The following is a 23092-nucleotide window of genomic DNA, read 5'->3' on the forward strand; positions in this document are numbered from 1 at the left end:
ATGATTTCTTCATCTAGACCAACAACTTGTCTCTTAGACCCCATCCCAACTAGGTTGCTGAAAGAAACTTTACCTTTAATTAGCTCATCTCTACTAGAAATGATCAACCTGTCTCTATTAACAGGATACGTACCACAGTCATTTAAACTAGCTGTAATTAGACCGCTTCTTAAAAAGCCTTATCTTGATCCAGAAGCTTTAGCCAACTATAGACCTATATCCAACCTCCCTTTCCTCTCCAAGATCCTTGAGAAAGCAGTCGCCAACCAGCTATGTGACTTTCTTCATAACAATAGTTTATATGAGGATTTTCAATCAGGTTTTAGAGCACATCATAGCACAGAGACCTGCAATTTTCTGCTGTTAAATTCAGATAAAACCGAAGTTATAGTACTTGGTCCTAAACACCTTAGAGATGCATTATCTAATGATATAGCTAGTTTGGATGCCATTAACTTGGCCTCCAGCACCACCGTCAGGAATCTGGGAGTTATCTTTGATCAAGATATGTCCTTCAACTCCCACATAAAACAAATTTCAAGGTCTGCATTTTTTCATCTATGTAACATTGCAAAAATCAGGCCCATCCTATCCCAAAAAGACGCAGAAAAGCTAGTCCATGCATTTGTTACTTCCAGGCTGGACTACTGTAATTCTCTATTATCAGGCTGCCCTAACAAGTCTCTAAAGAGTCTCCAGCTGGTCCAGAATGCTGCAGCACGTGTACTGACAGGAACTAAGAAAAGAGATCATATTACTCCTGTATTGGCGTCTCTGCACTGGCTCCCCGTAAAATCAAGAATAGAGTTTAAAATCCTTCTCCTCACTTACAAAGCTGTTAATGGTCAGGCACCATCATATCTCCAGGAGCTCATACTACCCTATTACCCAACTAGAGCATTACGCTCCCAGAACGCAGGATTACTTGTAGTTCCTAAAGTCTCCAAAAGCAGAATGGGAGCCAGAGCCTTCAGTTATCAAGCTCCTCTTCTGTGGAACCATCTTCCTGTTTTGGTCCGGGAGGCGGACACCCTCTCTACCTTTAAGAGTAGACTTAAGACCTTCCTTTTCGATAGAGCTTATAGTTAGGGCTGGCCCAGGCCTGTCTTGGACCAGCTCTTAGTTATGCTGCTATAGGCCCAGTCCGGGGGACAAATGACACACTGAGCTTCTCTCTCCTCCTCTCCTCTCCATCTGTATACATTATGCCTGTATACATGCCCCATCTCTGCATGTCACTGACTTCACTTCTTCCCCGGAGTTCTTGTGCTTTCTAGTCCTACAGGCTCCCATGGATCCTGGCCGCGCCCGGGTCATGGATCGTGGATGCGCCTACTGCCATGGCCCTGCCTGACACCCACCACTACTGTCGCTAATATTAGTCATATCTCTGTTACATACGTTCCACTACTATTATTGTAATGCATTACTACATACTATCCTTACCGTTAATCACTACTACTGTTATCACTAGTAATCACATTTCCATGTGCATTTCATTATTATTGCTGTAATACCTCTTTATGTACTTTCATTCCTGTCAACCATCCATTATAATTGTATACATTGTGATCTCGTTGATCTGCTCTGTACATGCGACATCTATTGCACGTCTGTCCGTCCTGGGAGAGGGATCCCTCCTCTGTGGCTCTTCCTGAGGTTTCTTCCGCATTTTTTTTTCCCTGTTAAAAGGGCTTTTTTTGGGGGCAAGTTTTTCCTCACTCGAATCGAGGGTCGAAGGACAGAGGGTGTCGTCTCTGTACAGATTGTAAAGCCCTCTGAGGCAAACTGTGATTTGTGAATTTGGGCTATACAAATAAAATTTGATTTGATTTGATTTGAAGTCTAAATGTATGTGTCACACAAATTCACACTATCAATTCAATTAGATAATAAAACCGGAGAAAAATCTAAAACACCCACTTCATACACACACACATGCATACTCCTTTTCTTTGTCTTATTATATTTGCTGAATATACATAGAAAAGTATGCTATTGTTTTATTATTGTTCATATGGCTGGCCCAAGACTTTTTTCTCATTATAACAAACTGTTATGTCATATTAGCATACAAATTCAAGCTTTATATATAGGTATTAAAGGTGCAGGGATTTTATAGAAAGGTAGTTGATTGCTGAGTCTCATTTGCAGGGAGGCAAAACACTGCCGCTTTTGTCGATAGGTCAGGCTGCCATTGTACATATTGCACTTTCAAATATTGTGTATATATGTTGAACTGTTAGATAGCCGAGGTGTTTGAGTGTATGCATACACACTCTCTCTGACACACACATCACATTATTAATTAAAATTGTGTTTAAGTAGAAATAAAAAAGGAGATGTCCTGACTTCTCAAAAATATAAATTTTTTGTTGTCCTAAAAAACAGCTGGAAATTGTCCCAAGGTTTTCTTAGAAACTTAAAGGGTGCCACATAACAATTTTTTAAAACATTTTTTTCTTACAATAATTAACTAGAACTACCACCTGGCATTTATATGCCTTCGTAAGGCATACAACTGCCGGACAGTGAAAGTAGAGTGGTGGGTAAAGAGGAAGGGCTGGTGTGGTTTTTCTGGTAGTGTTATTGGTAGAAATCTTTTCTTTAAATGGATTAGGTGCTTGTTTTTGGATTACAGAGTTAGTTAAGTCTATGGGGGTCAAATTGATGCATAAAATAAATATCAATTAAATAGGGATGTATAGGAAACTAAAGGCAATTAAATTAAATTAGACAAATGGTAAAATAAAGATAGTGAAGAGTGTCAGTCATATGAATCCTGCAAAACTCAGTTTTTAGTTGGGGCAAACATAGTTAAAAAGGGTGATTGATGAATATTGGCAATACCAATTAGGTTTTGGTGAATTTGTATCGGAACAGGAGGTCTTCTTGTTTTATTTGGTATTTTGGGTAAGTAAAGAGTACTGAGTTACATCAGGAATTGGGTGCATATCAGTTTGACTGAATTTATAACACAAGAGCCCTGTTTTGGTAGGGAGAGGCCAGGCCGTTGTTTCTAAGGGCGCACTCAAACTTGGCCCAGTTGCTCCGTTCCATGCCGGAGCACGATTGTTCCTCCTCCCCAGTCTGCTGCTGCCCTGCACTCACATTGCTCTGGCCGCAATCGGGTCTGAGCATGGTTACCTCTTGTACATATGTCATCACATCGTAGTGCAGTTGCAGCACAATGGAGAACAACACAGAGAACATGACACTTTACTGACTTTTTTGTGGCTTATTTTCCGTCGTTTTGGTCATACCCTTTGTGAAGGGATAAGTGGTCCTAACGACTCTGAAACTCAGAGCTCACACGTGTCCTCAACGTCTCTGTAAGGACACACCCACACAGAGTTTAAGAGGCTGCAACTCCCCTCTAGTTAGTTAGAACCGAAGAAGCCTCTTGGATGAGAGGTGAAATGTCTTCAAGAAACTGAAACAAATCCAGTTGCCTACGATGCAGCACTTAGAATAATCATGACCTGGATGACTGAGAACCTTCATCAACAGGTTCAAATATATACTGTACAGTACTTAGCCAATAAAAATAGTCTAATCCTGAACTCTGTGTTTCTTGCTGCTGGTTCGAAGTTTAAACTTGGGTAACACATTAAACAACAGTTTGTTTGTAGGATATAGAGGTGGGGCCAATTTGACCCAAAACATAAAAGATTTCTGTTTATCATACCATAATAAACCTGGTTAATCTTGATTTGTATAGAGGATGCAATAAAAGGGCTGAGGGCCACTGTCATTCATGAGTAACTCAGTTAGGTATGGTTTATTTTTTGAGTAAACTGTTCATTTGATTAAGGTATTATAAACATTTAAAAGAATTGAGGCTTATCTTTCAAATAGTTAATCCTTTCCTGAAGTTGTTCCGCGGTTTTCCCAAATTGGTTTACCGTTTTCTCCTTTGTGTGGCATCTATTTATAAAAGTGGAGGTGTGGGTTTCAGCCTCAGTAATTCTTCCTGAAACGTGCTGAAACATGGTCTGCAAGGAGTTCAAGCTCCTTTTCACTCCACCAATATCAATTGCAATACACTGCAGCATGGTCCTGATGCTAGCTAGCTCAGTAGCTGTGTCAAACTGGGCCTTCTCTGTCGTAGCCATCTCCTTTTTGTCCTTTTTTTCCCCACGCGCAGTCTGTCTTGTGTCTGGCAAGATTAGACTTGCATTTGGGTATTTCTTAACGCTCTTTATAACTTTTAGAGGTGTATATTGTGCCAAACTCTGCGGAGCTCTCAGCTACACAACCATACCGGACTACGTCCCATGTGACTCCCCGTGAACATTCCAACACTGCATAAAATTTAAAAGAATTGGCTGCTTCTAAAATACTTATTGAGTTAGCTTTGAATTGGCCCATTTTGAAAATAGGTAGGCCTGTCAATTACAAACTTCTCACTTTAAAATAATGTATAAATCCCTTAAGAGAGTCTTTCAACATTTGAAACATATTTCTAAATTTAACCTTCATATATTGGTCTTTAAATATACGCTTTGCTACATTACAAATGCAGTCGGATCTATTATAAGCCCATATGCAACGTCTTTCCTTCCGGTTAAAAAGATGGACAGTGCATCTGTCCAATCATCAACAATCCTGTTGTGTTTTTCTATTTAAATTGTGTTTTCCTCTTTGCGGTTGTGTTCCTCTATTTGCAGTTTTGTCTCCCTGTTTTCTGTCGTGTTTCCCTATTTGCGGTTGTGTTTTGTGATATGTTGTTGTGTTTTCCAATTTGCGGTTGGGCTATGTGATTTGTGGTTTCTTTTTTGCCATTATGATTTGCGCTTCAGGGCCACTACATATTCTCAGAAGTAGACAAGTAAATACAGACTTTTCAACCAACTAAGGTGTTAGAAACACTTAAAATAATAAGATAAAAATGTTCTTGTTAATTTTTTCTGTGATTGAAAATACAAAATAATTTGACCCAGTAAACCGCCTCTTCCCTCTGCTGCCCTCTGGAAGGCGCTAAAGGTCTATTAAGTCCCGCACCTACAGACTTTAGAACAAAAAACTGACTATGAACAACATTCTCCTGTGCAATATTTTATATTTTATTTTTATTATATATCCTGTGCAATATATCTGGTTAAAGTGCAATAATATGCTGCTAAGTCTTATTCTCACCTAGACTAATGCAATACATATTTATTATATATACAGTATTTTTTATTATTATTCATATATTATTTAAAACTGTTCTTACACTTGTTTTTATTCTTGATGCTTTTTACCTACATACTTGATTTTATAGTTTGTGTGTTCAGTCATCTGTCAATTTGCTGTGTACTGGTTTTTTATTCCCATGAACACTGAGGAGTTGCACTGAAATTTCATTGTACACTGTGCAATGACAATAAACGTATGCTATTTTATACATCCAAATATACAGCCAAAGGCTATATTCTGCCTATCTAGATTCCACCTTGCATTGCATGTTCTATTTAAAAATGATGATATAATTTACACTTGAATAGCTTAATTAAACAGCCATATTAAAAAGTCTTCAGATTTTAGATAAATATAGGCACAATATACCCTTTGGTGCAAAATGTTTACTGGAGTGGACTGTACAAGAAAAATAATATTAAAATTTGGTTTGAAGTATTTTCTACACCTCTTATTTCATTGAAGAGTATTGTTTGTTTGTTTTTTTACCGTTGATGCATAATGTCCACTGCAGTGGAATTGAATTAACCCCAACTTGGGGTGTCGTAATATTGTGATAGTCACAATAACTGTGTGGAAAAAATGAAATATTGATATTGTGTTAATAATACACATATGATGATATCGTCTGAATCCTGCAAAGATATTTGGCCTTGTGCATCTTTTGTCAATGAGTTCATCTGGTTGCCTTTTCGCTAGTTATTGAGTTGGTAGTAATTGTTCTTTTTGTACATTTTTCTAAGTTATGTGTAGAAGAAAATAAGTTAGCTGTTTTATTTTCATTGTATGGTGTTGTGTCTTCCCTTCTACATGACGAAGAGCTCAAAGCATTCTCCATTGATTAACAGGCAGCTGATTAACAGATCTCTGTGAGTAAAACTTTGGTATATTGTGAAGACAGTCTAGACCTGGGTCGCTTTAGCCTTTACGCATTACAATAGTAATTAAACTAACACCAAAGTAGGATGTTTTACTCAGGAAGCCCAGTGTTCATCAGCCTTTTGCCTTTAGACAGTTGCGTATTGAGCATATGTAAATCTTTGGAGCAGGATCTCCCAGATGCCTTTCCCCCTGTTGCTGAGCCCAAACCTATTGTTTCCTGTTGCCTGCAAACACTACACTTGCCCTGGAATAAATGAGATAATCTCAGCTCATTGAGTATTGACTGCACTGATTTAGATAGTATGACCTTACATGATGTATGATTGCATCTCTATTAAGATAATGCTCTGGGGGTCTGCAGCAAGCTTGCTACTTCACATTGATAATTCACATAATCGTAGAATGGCCTCTTACACGATGGATGCTTGCATCTCTAACAGGCTGGCCACACTGGGTGCTTGTGCAGTGGGTGGCAGCTGTGTTTCTGAGCTGCTGCTGCTCACTCCTGTGTTTGTCCATATAGGCAGCGTTGTTGCTGCAGCTCGGCTCCTGCCCGCCCTATCCGTTTACATGGAGTTTGCCTTTGATAATTATCAATAAATATGATTACGTGATTTTCCTTTACCATTGCTGAAAGAGCGAGAAAGCGGGAGGGGGGGAAAGAGAGGAAGAGAAAGAAAGTGTGCACAGGAAAAAATACTGTTCTTCACCTGTTGTGTGTGTTCTCTTAACGTCTGTGACATATTCTACAGATTCACACTCGTAAGAAGTACACTATCTGTACTGAGTACTTGCTCAGCCCTAATCACAAAAGTATACAGGGGGATTTTCCAGTTATGTTTCGCTTACATCTATGACTCTGGCAGTGGCCATGCAGTTTGAGGTGAACGGTGCAGCTGCAGGTAAGCTACACTGTGTCGTCTGTGAAGTTTTTTATTTTTTCTCCCCTTTCATGATCAAAACTATGAGCTCATTTCGATTGAGTTTCCATTTAGAATCACATTCATGATGCCCCTAAAAATCAGAAAATTTTACAAATCTGTGGACTGTTGATGATTTCCTACTAGTTTTTAAGTGCAACCTGCTTTTTACTTTGCTAGCCCTTGTTGAGAAAGTCCTGAGTAAAATGGTAAGCACACATAGCCTTGAAGAGTTTTGCAGTTGTTGTGGGGACATTTCCATCACAAGTGTTGCATTTTTGGCATATGTAATATGGCAGCAGTAATTAAAAGTTGTGGGTGGTCCACGTGGGCATTTAAAGCAGTCAGGTACAGTCTCACAAAATAAAAATGCAATTCAACCGAAGAGATACTGTAAGAAACAGGAATGTACAGCACTTCATTGAATGAAATTTTATATGAAATGGCCATTTTCGCCCTTTAATACAACACTATAATTACATTTAAATCAATTACAATATTTATCAAAAGAGAGTTGACATGAACCTACTGTGTAGTACTAGACAGAGGCTGATGGGAGGTGTTGACTATTGACTGATATTGGTGTGTGAGCTGGTTTTACCTGGAAAACATGACTGCAGGTGTTCTGTTAGGGCCTCCTGAGTGACAGGCTTATGGGCGGAGTTCATAGCAGAGATAGCCAAAAGCAATACCTCTCCCAAAGGGATGAACTGCGATTGGCTGATGGGGGACATACTGATGGGTGACACATCACCTGTGAAAAGACAGAAATTAGTCACCTTGAGTGATACCAGATGAAAATCTGAATTAGGGTGCACAGCCCCAAAAGTTGTTGTTCCTGGTTCTGGAGCGCAGTCAGTAGCCCTTTTCATGCAGAGACTCCACATTATCGCTGCAGCGATAATGTTCATCTCCAGCGTAAAGCCGCACCAGTGTGTCAATTCATACAGCACTCCACTGCTGCGGATCCAAAAGAGGCGTGACGGTACACATCATGACGCTGAGATCTGTGTGGGTTTCTTTCAAGGTGTTTGCTCCGGTGTCCACCTGTAAATCTAAACATGTATCAGTCGACTGTTTAAAATCATATGGATCCAGTTATAATGTGTTGTGATTGAGATCCTGACCCACCATGCATCCTGGAAAGTGACAAAGTTATGTTTTCTGCTCTAAATTACATAATTACATAATTACATAATCACCATCAGTAAACAGAGGACCCTGTCTAACTCTATCACTCGCAGGGAGGGATGCTGTTTTCTGCGGGGGAAAGTTCACTGAAATCTCGGTCTGGAGGGCTGACCGTCGCAGTGATTTTGTGTACAACACAATAGTGGAAGCAGACAAACACATGATGAGTTAAAGTTTTTTACCGGGGACAGAAGCTGTTTTTCAGCCAGAAATGTGATGAAGAATCAGTAGGACAGACAGGATGACTGTCACCCTTGATCCATGCCTCCGGCTTATCCATTCACACAGACGCCGGCTCACCTCTGCTGCGGCTCTGATACTACTTCCAGAGGCGCATCAGAGATGCAGCGAAAATGTTCCCCCTCTCAACATCACTGTCTGTGTGAAAGTTTCAGATGTTTCAGAATCGGCACATGATTCCCGCACTGAAGGGGCAGTGTGAATGGGGCTAGTGTTTCATGTGTTGTGTGTTTCAAAAGTTTCAACAGTTGAAGTGACAGTCTTAGCTAAATGTAGCAATGGCACCACTTGTGTTGTCACTGTGGTACTTGTAGCCACTTAAAAGGAATAGATTGATTCTTATTTAAATATCTGGAATAGTATTTCCAGATATAGTATTTTTAGTATTTTTGGTCAAATTTGCTTTGACAAAAATTGTCAAAGCAAATTTATAATGTTTTCATACTGGGCAAAAAAAGTCCACTAGCACCCAGTAAAGTCTGACTTTTGTCTTTAAAGCTGGAGTGTGTGAGTTATTTTAGGCATCATTTGGTCAAAAATCAATAATAACCTTTGAGCATATTGTAATCCATAGTGTTATGACAGAGCACTGCACATCTGTGTCTTCTCTTGGCTCTGTATTCAGGCTTTAAAAAATCAGTGCCGTGACGGCAGTGTTCAGGCAATCACGGTTCATTTTACAGAGCAAGCTGTTTTGGGCGTTCCTATTGGTTGCTCGACCAAAGTCGATGCGCATTCACCTTCCATCGGTGGTAAAGATGCAACGGCGGACGTCCCGGCGGGAAAAGCCACTATCACGGCATTATCAACAAAGGCATACACGGCTAAGCAAGCCAAAAAAATGAAGACAGATGTAGAGAAACGAGAGTCCATGAGGGAGAGTGACAATAGACGGAATAAATCGCGTGTAAACATTGGACAAGCATATCCGAGGTGGAGAGAGCTTAGCGATAGCATCAGGCTGAAGTTGGATACTGAGCTTGCTGTTCTTGTCCGGGACAGGTGAGCCTCCAATACAAGTTTTACATAGCTGATAATCTAAATGTGTGGTAGTAATTGGCTGTGTAGTTGAAATGACCGTGAATCTAATAAAGCAGGCGGTTTGTGGTCACAATTGACGAGTAATGTTGTGAGTTGATTAGCTTTATGCTAACCGTAGCTAAAGGCTCACGACAGCTACAAGCAAGTCAGCGCCAAAGTCAACGTCAAATGTATTGTCAGTAGCGTTATATGTTCACGACATACAGAGGACGTTTGTCGTGTAGATATGGATGTGACAGTTATTGTTTATATTCAGGTTGCAGTGAACTGACAAGTAATGTTGTGAGTTGATTAGCTTTATGCTAACCGTAGCCAAAGGCTCACGACAGCTACAAGCAAGTCAGAGCCAAAGTCAACGTCAAATGTATTGTCAGTAGCGTTATATGTTCACGACATACAGAGGACGTGTGTCGTGTAGATATGGATGTGTCTGAATAAAGTGGTTGTCTCCGATAGTCCGTGCATGCTGGGGTAATTGACGTGAATATTCCTAGCGCTAGCGCGCGTCCACGAGAATGGAAAGTGAAAGTGTGGAGCTACGGAGTTGAAACAGGGAGGGGGGAGCGCAGTTGTTTCCATCCCAGTCTCATGGGGTTTTTCACATATTCTACGAGCTCCAGCTTTAATGTGAACGGGTACAACATTTATTCCCGTGTCAACCCGTGTAGTAGTAACTGGTTCAATGTTGTTGTTATTGGTTCAAGCTGATTGGCTGTGATGGAAACACAACATCCGTGTGGACACGCAAATTTTTTTGCCCTTGTCAGACGCACGTTGAAGTTAATTCCATTGACTTGTCAATACTTTTCTATCCATCTCTGTTCAAGCAGCGTTGAACATCATTCAGTCAATGGTGAGTTTGAAAGGCAGACTAAAGTAAAAGATATTAAAAAGTAATCACTATCACTCGGCCAGTGGCCTCCATATCAATTCCTGATCCTTGCTAGCTTTTTGATCAGTACTGTGCATGTGCAGCTCTTAACAAAGATGAGAAAGAAGCAAGATATCATACTCCTTAGCAACTTCCATCATCAGCTCTGGAAAAATTATGTGTTTAATTCAAAATGTTATTGGTCAAGACTTTTTGAAACAAGTTTGAACATCTTTTGGATGCAGTCTGGTGAGGTACTGTATATGATCTGCTACTTTCTACTGTTGTTCTAGTTCGTTTGTAATGATGGAAGTGACACTCAAGGAAAAAAGCCAGAAAAGAAAAATCATCTCATGCTAATGGGAAAAAGTGTTGATCATCATTTTAAAAAACCTGCATATACATGCTACTTTTGGGTTAAAAAAAAAACAGAACCTCCCCGTTCTCTTCCAGATCCTGCCATGGAGCCACCGTCAAGGAAGCCCTCACAAAGGAAGCATGGCATCCACCAACATCATGCCTCTCTGATGCCCAGCTCCTCGACCTCACCGCTGCCCAGCGCCCCCAGAGCCTCCGTTACCCAGTGCCTTTGCTGCCCAACACCCCAGAGTCTCTGCTTCCCTGCATCCCTGCCTGTCAATTCCAGTGTCGGGAGTTCCGGCTGTTCCTAGGTCAACCAACGTCTTGCCTCTCAGCCGTCGTCCCACGAGGTCCTGGGTCGGCCGATGCCCAGCCTTTTTCCTGGGTTGGTCAATGCTTCCCCAGCTCCAGTCCCTGAGTCGGTTGATGCCTCTCCAGCCCAGGTGTGGATCAATGCTTCTCCGGTCCCTGAGTCAGGCAATTCCTCTCCACTCCCTAGTTTCCCGTAGACAGCCTGGCCAAAGTCAGCTTCTGGTTCAGCAGCCTGGCCGACACTTGCTCCTGGTCATGATGTGGAGGCGTCCAAGTAAACCACTTCTCCCCTCCAAAATCCTGTCAAATGTCCGTTCACTCTGCAATAAAATGGACCTGCTAATATTCCAAGTGCCAGCTGGAAAGGGCACAGGATGTTACAAGGACACTTGTAACATTGCCCTGTCCGAGACCTGGCTTGATGAGTCTGTCTCCGATGCTGAGGTCAGCCTAGACAACTTCACAATCATCAGGTCCAATAAAAGGGGACAATCAGGGAAAATGTGGGGCGGTGGGGTCTGTCCATACATCAATAAAAGGTGGTGTAACAACATCGAGGTGCACTGTAAGATGTGTACGCCCGACTTCAATATGATGACCCTGAAGCTATGTCCCTACTATTTTGCCTGGGACTTCCCAACTGTTGTGGTCAGCTTGTTTTTTTATTGCCCCCAGCATCGAGACAGCAGCTGAGCTGGTAGCCGTGGATGCTTGGCTAAGTCTCTGGGAGCTCCAATGTCCGATGACAGCATGCTGCCATCATTTCAACAGTATGTGGACAGTCCCACCAGAAGAGCTAACATATTGGACATCTGAATGACTTCTGTCATTATGTATTACATCATCTTCTGCATAAGCACCACCACCCCAGTTTAAACAGAAGGCCTTTAGGCTCAAAGACTGGACCAGCCTCAAAATGGCAAATCGAAAAATAAAAAATCAGGTGTTAAAGGTGAAATTGAAATTGAAAGCTAACTGGGTGTGAATTCAAACCCAACAGATGTGCAATAACTGACCCAGAAACCTTTGCAAAATAATTCAATACATTCTATGCATTTTTGATACAGTAAGCACATGAAGTACAGCGCCAGCTTAGCCAATGCAAGCTGGGCAATGCACTGTGGCTTGATGGCATCTCAGTAAGGGTGCTGAAGGCTGGAAAACTGCCACTATAATCCCTGTACACAAAAAAACCCAGCCTGGTGAACCCAACCTCTACCAGCCTGTTACCCTCACATCCATAATAATAAAGGGCATAGAGAAGCTGTTGCTGACCACTGTTCTGCCAGTTGTCACCCAACAACTGGATCCCCTCCAATAATGCTAAGAGGGGCTCAGAGGATGCAGTGGCCTGCCTGCTTTACCTCCTTCAACACCTGAACTCCCCAGATCATTCTGTCAGGATCTTCATCGTGGAATACAGCTATTTTTAACACCATCCAAAGGCATCTGATGATCCAGAAGTTACACCAGCTCAACACCCCCTCCTGTCTGATTCATCTCATTCACAACTTCCTTAGTGACAGGCTGCAAACGGTGCAGATGGGCACAACCACATCACCTGCACTCATCAGTGACACTGCAGCGTCACAGGGTTGTGTGCTGTACACACTTTACACACTTTAGACCAATGACTGCACCAGCCCATCACCCATCACCACGTACCTCAAACACAACACAGCCATCCTTGTCCTGCTGAAAGACAACCACTCTGTTCTGGACTACCACAACACCACTGAGCACTTCATCCAATAGTGTGAAGATAACCATCTCCACCTCAAAAGACAAAGTTTTAAAGTCAAAAATTGGTCCCCCCCTCACCTCAGCAGGACAGGTAATTAAACAATATCACTAATTATTGATATCAACTGATATGTAACTTCAATTCCATGATGGACTTTTCAGCTTTTGTGTTTGAGTGCCAGCTGACGTTTTTTGTTTTTAAACACCTGTTTAAAAACCTGTTTGCAGAGTGCATAGCAATGAAATAATGTTTCTACTGTATTTGTGGCTATGACAGACTAATAAAGATGGGTGCAAAGTATGATGCGGGTTATTGCAACCGGTTGACCTTTACAGGTACTCGGCTGAGCCATTTATGAGCCTGTGGCATCACTCTCACCTTTTTCCTCCCTTAAGGTACCTCCCTCTAAACTGGAGCTGTGTTGGGTGGCTTTGGCAGGTTTTTAAATAGGCATCCCACTCCCTCATTGTCTCATTAACCCCATTCACAGTGCCCTTTCAGTGCGGAAATCATGTGCCAATTCTCCACATCGCCGTCTGTGTGAAAGTTACAGATGCGGAGAGGGGGGACAGTTTCGCTGTGGCTCTGATCCGAGTGTCAGAGCTTGCAGCTGGAGTCTGCGTGAATGGAAAAGCCGGAGGCGTGGATCAGAGGAGTGGAGTGTATTGATCTGATGATGTTCACAGTTTGACAGCTAAACAGAGCCTTCACTCATCAAATAAAATGAAATGTCATTCACTTTAGCCCACCTGTCCCCAGCAGCAGAGCCAGGAGGCTCCTGCAGTTGAATGGAGTAGATCCCCCTTGTATTTGTGTGTCACTCGGTTGCTCACAGCAGCATGTAAATACCGGTGTGTATCTATCGCGCGTCTCGTTCATCTTGTCCGGCGCAGCTTCCGTAGTGCAATCGGCTGCGAGGGAGACTCGCGTGAACGCGGAGCGTGCCTCCTTGTAAACATAGCATAGTGACTGTTTAGGTTAGAAAAATTTACAAAATGACGTCGTTTCGAGTAAACTCTGGATGTCGCCACTTCAGGACACTTGGATTGCAGCGGACAAGCAGTATAGAGGAATATTACGAAGTTTTTGTGTAGTTTTATGGACATTTTCTCCCTGGCGCCACTTAAGATCGTTGTATGGATTATCGTTGCCGGAGAGTACCCCCGCGGGTCTCCAGCTGCACTTTGAGGAATAAGAAACTACACCGGACTTATCACCAGCATGTGGGTGAGTCGATAATGACTGAACTTTGTTTTAGAGTGAACTATTCCTTTAAGGGGGTGGAGTGTCAGGAGGTAGCACGCAATGGATCCTGGTACATGTAGGAAGGCTGTACAAGCAAGAAAACTAATAATCCAACTTTCATTTTCAATGTCATTTTTAATCAAGACACCACTCACTAAGGAATTTATTGCCTAAATTAACTACATTTACCATCAACATTGATTGGGATATCCACATAAAACGTGGTGAATTTCTCCCTTAAATAGACATTATTGTTATTAATATTATAATAATAATTAGGGCCCGAGCACTTACCAGTGATAATTCGACATGAGTGGGGGTGGGTGTGGCCAGGGGACGCCATAGCGCCGCCTAAAAAATTCGCACGAAAATCATTTTTGATCATGAAATTCACAGGACTCATAGGTCTCATTGATTCAGGCAGGAATTTGTTTTGTTGGAATTTTTGCCGCAACAGAAAGTCGGCCATCTTTAATGGCGTGTGGCGATTTTAATTTTTCCGACACTGTTTAGAGGACTTTAGGATGTTTGCAGACTCACCAAATTTGACACGTAGGTTCAAACTCATGAGTACTTTCATTTGATGCCACAATTGCCCTCAGGTGCTGCACAACAGCTCAGTAGTGCCCCCTAATGGGTTTTCCCATTTGGTACGTACAGACAAACTCACCAGTCACCAACATTGATATCTGATATGGGTCTGGGCCTTTTAAGTTAAAAAATGGCTCCATAGCGCCCCCTGGAATATTTCAAGCTTGAAGCCCCGCCTCCTACATGCACATACATGAACGAAATTCTGTATGCATATGTATCATGACCAGACGCACAAAACAAGAATCAACACCCAAACCCTCAGACAAACAGGAAGTCGGCCATTTTGATTCGAAGTTCAGATTCGAGTGTAGATTTCGCCGCCGTTTTCACACATTTCCTGCCTTGTACTTTAACGAACTTGTCCTACAGATTTAACACCACAGACTCCCCTTTCAGGATCGTCCTCAGACCTCGAAGATGAAAACTAATCACAAACTTTCGCCTAAGTTATGGCTGGTGGGCGAGGCGGTGCGTCCATTTCGATCCCTCGCCATAAGCAGGAAGTCCTTATAACTTCAACATACAATTTCCCATCGACACCAAATTGCTCACACATGTAGAGGGGTTCGCCCTGAATACATCTATGCATCAATACTGTGTCATATCTATGGTGCCCCCTCACGCCGGGTCATGTCAACAACAACTTTTGCCGATCTTCATGAAATTTGCAGGAATCATAGGTGTCATCGATTTACACAGGAATTCATTTTGTGGAATTTCTCGCCCCACCAGGAAGTCGGCCATTTTGATTCAAAGTTCAGATTTCGCCGCCCTTTTCACACTTTTCCTGCCTCATACTTTAACGAACTTGTCCTACAGATTTAACACCACAGACTTCACATTCACTCAGGATCATCCTCAGACCTTGAACATGAAAATTATGACAAACTTTCACCTCAGTTATGGCTGGTGGGCATGGCGGTGCACTCCATTTTGATGCATCGCCATAAGCAGGAAGTCCTTATAACTTCAACATACAAATTCCCAGCTAACCCAAATTGATCACATATGTAGAGGAGCTCACCCTAAATATGTCTATGCATCAATACTGTGTCATATCTATAGCACCCCCCAACGCCGGGTCACGTGAACAACAACTTTCTCCGATCTTCATGAAATTTGCAGGACTCATAGGTCTCATCGATTTAGACAGGAATTCATTTTGTGGAATTTCTCACCCCAATAGGAAGTCGGCCATCTTGGATTGCGTGCAGCCATTTTCTTTTTCCAACATACAATTTCACATCTACACCAAATTTGTCACACACGTACAGTGTTTGGCCCTGAATATGACTGTGCATCAATACTGTCTCATATCCATAGCGCCCCCCACTGGACAGAGGAAGTCACTGCAAATTTCACTGTTGTGTTTTGGTTGACACGTTTCCTATTTAGGTAGGATGCGTGTGCCCTCCGATGGCGCAACGGCTTGATGTACGTGGTTCGAGGGCCTGTTCATCACTGCTTTCAGTTTTAATTATTGTTATTATTATTATTATTAGGGCCCGAGCACGAATCTCGCGCGAGGACCTATTATATCTGTAAGGATTGTTTATTATGTGCCCCTGTAAAGCTGCAGGCCTAGCAACGCCCCTGCTTATAACTTCAGCATACAATGGCACATCTACACGAAATTGGTCAGACATGTAGAGGGGTTGTCCCTGAATAGGTCTATGCATTATTACTGTGTTAAGTCAACAAATGGCTCCATAGCGCCCCCTGGAATATTTCAAACCTGAAGCCCCGCCTTCCACATGCACATACAGTACAGACCAAAAGTTTGGACACACCTTCTCATTCAGTGAGTTTCCTTTCTTTTCATGACTATTGACATTGTAGATTCACACTGAAGGCATCAAAACTATGAATTAACACATGTGGAAATATGTACTTAACAAAAAAGTGTAAAACAACTGAAAAAACGCCTTATATTCTAGTTTCTTCAAAGTAGCCAACTTTTGCTCTGATTACTGCTTTGCACACACTCCTGCATTCTCTTGATGAGCTTCAAGAGGTAGTCACCTGAAATGGTTTTCACTTCACAGGTGTGCCCTGTCAGGTTTAATAAGTGGGATTTCTTGCCTTATAAATGGGGTTGGGACCATCAGTTGTGTTGTGCAGAAGTCAGGTGGATACACAGCTGATAGTCCTACTAAATAGACTGTTAGAATTTGTATTATGGCAGCTAAAAAGCTAAAAAGCAGCTAAGTAAAGAAATTTAAAAAAAATTAACATTACTTTAAGAAATGAAGGTCAGTCAGTCCGAAAAATTGGGAAAACTTTGAAAGTGTCCCCAAGTGCAGTCGCAAAAACCATCAAGCGCTACAAAGAAACTGGCTCACATGAGGACCGCCCCAGGAAAGGAAGACCAAGAGTCACCTCTGCTGCGGAGGATAAGTTCATCCGAGTCACCAGCCTCAGAAATCGCAGGTTAACAGCAGCTCAGATTAGAGACCAGGTCAATGCCACACAGAGTTCTAGCAGCAGACACATCTCTAGAATAACTGTTAAGAGGAGACTGTGTGAATCAGGCCTTCATGGTAGAATAGCTGCTAGGAAACCACTGCTAAGGACAGGCAACAAGCAGAAGAGACTTGTTTGGGCTAAAGAACACAAGGAATGGACATTAGACCAGTGGAAATCTGTGCTTTGGTCTGATGAGTCCAAATTTGAGATCTTTGGTTCCAACCACCGTGTCTTTGTGCGACGCAGAAAAGGTGAACGGATGGACTCGACATGCCTGGTTCCCACCGTGAAGCATGGAGGAGGAGGTGTGATGGTGTGGGGGTGCTTTGCTGGTGACACTGTTGGGGATTTATTCAAAATTGAAGGCATACTGAACCAGCATGGCTACCACAGCATCTTGCAGCGGCATGCTATTCCATCCGGTTTGCGTTTAGTTGGACCATCATTTATTTTTCAACAGGACAATGACCCCAAACACACCTCCAGGCTGTGTAAGGGCTATTTGACCAAGAAGGAGAGTGATGGGGTGCTGCGCCAGATGACCTGGCCTCCACAGTCACCGGACCTGAACCCAATCGAGATGGTTTGGGGTGAGCTGGACCGCAGAGTGAAGGCAAAAGGGCCAACAAGTGCTAAGCATCTCTGGGAACTCCTTCAAGACTGTTGGAAGACCATTTCAGGTGACTACCTCTTGAAGCTCATCAAGAGAATGCCAAGAGTGTGTGAAGCAGTAATCAAAGCAAAAGGTGGCTACTTTGAAGAACCTAGAATATAAGACATATTTTCAGTTGTTTCACACTTTTTTGTTAAGTATATAATTCCACATGTGTTAATTCATAGTTTTGATGCCTTCAGTGTGAATCTACAATTTTCATAGTCATGAAAATAAAGAAAACTCTTTGAATGAGAAGGTGTGTCCAAACTTTTGGTCTGTACTGTACATGAACAAAAGTCGGTACGCATATGTATCATGACCAGACGCACAAAAGACCCTCTTGGACACATACCCTCAGTCCAACAGGAAGTCCGCCATTTTCCTTCAAAGTTGATCCCTCGCCATAAAGCAGGAAGTCCTTATAACTTCAACATACAATTGCCCATCTGCATCAAATTGCTCACACATGTAGAGGGGCTCACCCTGACTACGTCTCTGCATCAATACTGTCTCATATCTATAGCGCCACCCACAGGACACAGGAAGTCACTGAATATGTCACTGTTGTGTTTTGTGTGACATGTATCCCATTCAGGTAGGACATTTCCACAGCCACCGGGCGAGCACACATCTGGGCGCACGGCCTCCGATGGCGCCATAGCCCGACGTACGTTGGGCGGCGAGGGCCCGTTCATCACTGCTTGCAGTTTTAATTATTATTATTATCTTTTAATAATAATAAAAATAACACCTTTTTATGTATGATTACGTTTTATTTATTACCTTGTCCTCTTATACTGTATGTTTAATTCAATGTTTTATCTTATTGTATATGATTTTGACATGTATGGTGTTTACTTTTAATTTGTATTTTTAAGATCATTGAGTCTACATCTGTCATATAAAATGTGCTAAATTAATAACCTTGACCTGATCTGACTTGGCAGCTATTCCTAGTCATCAATTAATTATTAGTAGAGATCACATAATATCCATGGGAATATCACATCAACAGTATGTTTAAAGTACAGTATCAAATAAAGATACACAATTTATTTTATTTTCTTAGCCATGTTAGTAGTGTTGTGACATATCAGGTATAACATTTTGTTTGGTTTGTGACCGAATACCTGAGAACATCCAATTAACTTGTATTATGTAAACCTGAGCACATTTCAATTCATCCTCAAATATGCATGTTCTCCTTCATGAACAGCGACTGATCAGCATGTTCAGAGGTGAGTACACTTCTCTGAGCGGTGATTAGCACCAGTATGAGTCTCGTGCATCACCCTTGTTTGCAGCACGTAGGAGTGCATTTCTCACTTTTTATCAATAAAATGGGCAGTGATTGTCACGTAGGACGCTGTGGCCCATGAAGTCCATCCATCACAGGTAAGCACAATTCCCCTGCAGACTGGAGCGCATCCTCCACCTTTCCTCTCTTCTCATAAAGAGCTGGAATAGCTTTTCAGTGAAATATTTTCTGTTTGGTATTTCATACCTTGGTTCCAGTGTTTAAAGCATTCAGCAAAAACCTTAATTTTTCGACCATGCTGTACGGAGGGAGGAATTGGACTTTGTAATATTGGCAGCCTTCCACTACAGGCTGACTTACAATGTTAGCATTAGCCACTTTCTCAATGAGAAAAACTTCCTCTTCTTTGGCCAATTAAGTTCTGTTAAAGGTTCCCTCATTCATGCTCAATGCATGCTCAACCTTAAAGCTCTGGTCTACGGTCTGAGAAAGGTTTGAAAAAAGCGTTCACGTGAGTCTCCCTCGCACACGATTGCACTACAGAAGCCGCGCCGGACAAGATGAACAAGACTTGCGATAGATACACACCGGTATTTACATCCTGCTGTGAGTTTCAAAGTTTCAAATCACTAGTGCAGGCATTCCCTCTTGTGTTTGTGTGTCGCGCGGTCGCTCAAAGCAGGAAGTAAATGCCGGTGTGTATCTATCGCGAGTCTCGTTCATCTTGTCCGGCGCGGCTTCGGTAGTGCAATCGGCTGCGAGGGAGACTCGCGTGCTTCCGTGTAAACATAGCATAGTGACTGTTTAGGCTGTAAAAATGTACTAAATTACGTTGTTTAGAGTAAACTCTGGATGTCGCCACTTCAGGACACTTGGATTGCAGCGGATGAGCAGTATGGAGGAATATTACAAAGTTTTTGTGTAGTTTTATGGACCTTTTCCCCTGGGTCGCCACTTATGCTCGTTATATGGATCATTCCTGCCGGAGGGAAGCACCGCGGGTCTCCAGCTGCACTTTGAGGAATAAAAAACTATACCTGACTTTTCATCAGCATGTGGGTGAGTTGATAATGACTGAATTTTGTTTTAGAGTGAACTATTCCTTTAAGACCTCTGAGGGTGTCCTGTGGTGTCTGGCACCAGGGCATTTTATAGTGGATCCATGGATCAGACCTGCTCCAGCACGTCTTACAGATGCTCAATCAGATTGGGATCTGGGGAATTTAGAGGCCCGGTCAACACCTTGGGCACTTTATTGTGTTCCTCGAGCTGTTCCTGAGCAGTGTTTGCGGTGTGTCAGGGCACATTGTCCTGCTGGGGGCCCACTGCCATCGGGTTAGTGTTGTTGTGATGAGGGGGTGTACTTGGTCCACAACAGTGTTTGGATGAGTGGTGCGTGTCAAGTGGCATTCACATGAATGCCAGCACCCAAGTTTTCCCAGCAGAACATCTCATTGTAATGAGATGATCAATGTTGGAATGTGGAAAATTGTTAGCCTGTCAGATCCGACAAGAGGATAGCTCAAGATTCATCCCCTCAATTAAGAACAAGGCAGGTGCCACTATAGTCCATGATCCCAAACTCGTCAATGAGGCTTTTAGGGAAAATCAACACTTTTCTGGGGAGGATTACTGTGCCAGGGGTGACTGGGGAGACACGGGACAGTTTGGAGACGGAGATTACCAAACAGGAAGTTCTGAATGCAATAGGAAAGCTTTCGGGTGGGAAATCACCGGGGCCAGATGGCTTCCCTATGGATTTTTACAAAACTTTTGCATCTGATCTTATTGCACTCCTGATGGATATGTTTGAACATACAACCGAGATGGACCAGCAACCCAAAACATTAGGCCTTGGTTATAGTCCTACTGAAGCCAGGCAAGGACCCAAAATTGTGCGGATCCTATAGGCCCATTTCCCTTTTATCATCAGAGTACAAGATATTTATCAAGGTCATAGCCACTAGATTGGAGAATGTAATACCTAGCCTTATAAATAAGGATCAGACTGGTTTCATAAAAAATCGCTTTTCCTATGACAACATACGCAGGCTAAATATAATTAATTGTGCTCAAGACATCAACACCCCTGTAATTGCTCTTTCATTATACGCCGAAAAGGCATTTGATTGCCTGGAGTGGCCATTTCTTTTCGCAGTTTTGGAAAAAATGAACTTTGGCCCAAATTTAATACGAATGATTCAGATACTCCACCGTAACCCATCAGCAATGATCCAAACATATGCTAATATATCATCTCTTTTCCCCTAGTCACATGGCACACGTCAGGGTTGTCCCCTGACTCCTCTGCTCTCGCTTTGGCGGTCAAGCCCCTCGCAATTTCTATAAGGACACACCCTCCTGTAGAGGGCATCATGGTGGAGCAGGAAAAGCACGTCACCTCTCTATATGCCGGTGATATCTTACTGTACCTAACTAATGCAGCATCGTCACTTCCTGCCCTCTGCGATCTATTAGATGAATATGGCTGTGTCTCGGGCTACAAAATAAATGTCAATAAAAGTATGATATTGCCTCTCAATAATGCTGCCCACCATCTACCAAGAGACAACATCTTATTTTGGTAGGAGCCTCGTAAAATATGTTATCTTGGTGTGCAAATACTTAACCAATTAGATCAGGTGTTCACTCTTAATTGTGGCCCCCTGCTTAAAAAGGTAGAAGTGGATTTGGAAAGGTGGAAGTCCCTACCTATATCCCTAATTGGACGAGTAAACTGTATAAAGATGAATATCCTACCCAAATTTACTTACCTATTTCAAGCACTCCCAACCCCAATTTCGAAAGCATTCTTTAAAAAATCAGACAGTCAGATTTCTAGATTCCTGTGGAATGGTAAAGCACCAAGAGTCAAGCTTAAAACTCTTTGTTGTCTCACTGAGCAGCGAGGGCTTAACCTACCCAACTTCCATTTATACTATATGGCTGCCCAATCCAAAGCTATTTGGACTTGGATTAAAAATCTAGAACATTCACCAACATGGAAACAAATTGAACAATCTCAGACAACTGAAGTGCTGTCAAGTATTCCATTTATCCCCTCTTACCACAGGCTGGAAAATGTAAAAAAAATCCATTGATAAAACATACAACCAAAATATGGCATGATATCAGACTAAAGTTTAGAAGCTTCCGGAAAATATATAGATCTACTCCATTCCATTTTAATCCTGCTTTACCCACGTCATTGAGAGATGGAATTGCAAAGAACTGGTATAATATAGGAATATGTACATTTGGACACCTGTTTGAGGAAGATAACCTGAGGTCCTTTGAACAACTGAGATCCACATTTGGGCTTCCTTCAAATCACTTTTTTAAGTTCCTGCAAGTCAGAGACTATATTAGAGTGCAGCAGGGTAGTAAACTTGCCCCTTTGGAGGACCTCCAAATAGACATTATGGTACAAGAAAAACAGTATCCTAAAGGTTTTCTGTCTTTTGCCTATGGGAGACTAATGTCCCTTATGGAAAGTAAAGCTCTCAGTGCAAGGGTTAAATGGGAAATGGACACTAGTGAGGATTTTGAGGACTCTGTACTTAATGTCCTCTATCACTGTATGGGAGAAAAAGGAAAATTCAATAAATATATTGTTTTAAAAAAAAAAACTTGCTAGTTTGCTTGTTTAGTTCTCCAACCTAACTTTAGTGAAAGTGTTGTTATTATTGATATATGTGTGGTGGAGTATACTCCTCTAGTGCAGAGCAAGGTGTAGTGCTGGTGAATGCAGCCTTGACTCAACTCCTCCCACAACAAATTGTTTGGGAGTTTGTTTGTCCACGGAGGACAACAATGTCAACATCTTGGCCAGAGAAGACAGATGGTTTGAAAGGAGTAAAGGAATCCATCTATGTCAAACTGGAAGGGCCATCTTTGAACAGAGGAAGTGGCCTACAACATTACTTATCATCCACCTACAATGCAGTACTGAGTTCCCTCCCCAGACAGCTTAACAACCAGTTGCTTATGATACAGCACTTAGATTTACCATGACCTGGAAGACTGAGAACCTTCATCAACATATATAATAATAGGTTTTTAAATGCAGTTGTTATCCTTGTTTATTTTCCACTATTGACCAAACTTCTGACCACAGAAACATAAGAAACCC

The 23092-nt window shown here is 42.1% G+C and overlaps 1 protein-coding gene across 3 annotated transcripts in view; it reads right to left on the reverse strand.

Moving 5' to 3' along the window:
• The window catches only part of LOC311257018 (storkhead-box protein 2-like), a 142413-nt gene that overhangs the window by 24949 nt on the left and 94372 nt on the right, over positions 1–23092 (reverse strand). For all 3 annotated transcript variants that reach the window (XM_084352459.1, XM_084352458.1, XM_084352460.1), the window contains one exon: positions 7585–7737. In XM_084352459.1, coding sequence (XP_084208585.1) covers positions 7585–7737 — 153 coding nt within the window. The remainder of the gene's footprint in view (positions 1–7584; positions 7738–23092) is intronic.

Source organism: Pagrus pagrus, assembly GCF_965226575.1.
Source record: "Pagrus pagrus genome assembly, chromosome: 5".
In the NCBI taxonomy this organism is placed as follows: Eukaryota; Metazoa; Chordata; class Actinopteri; order Spariformes; family Sparidae; genus Pagrus; species Pagrus pagrus.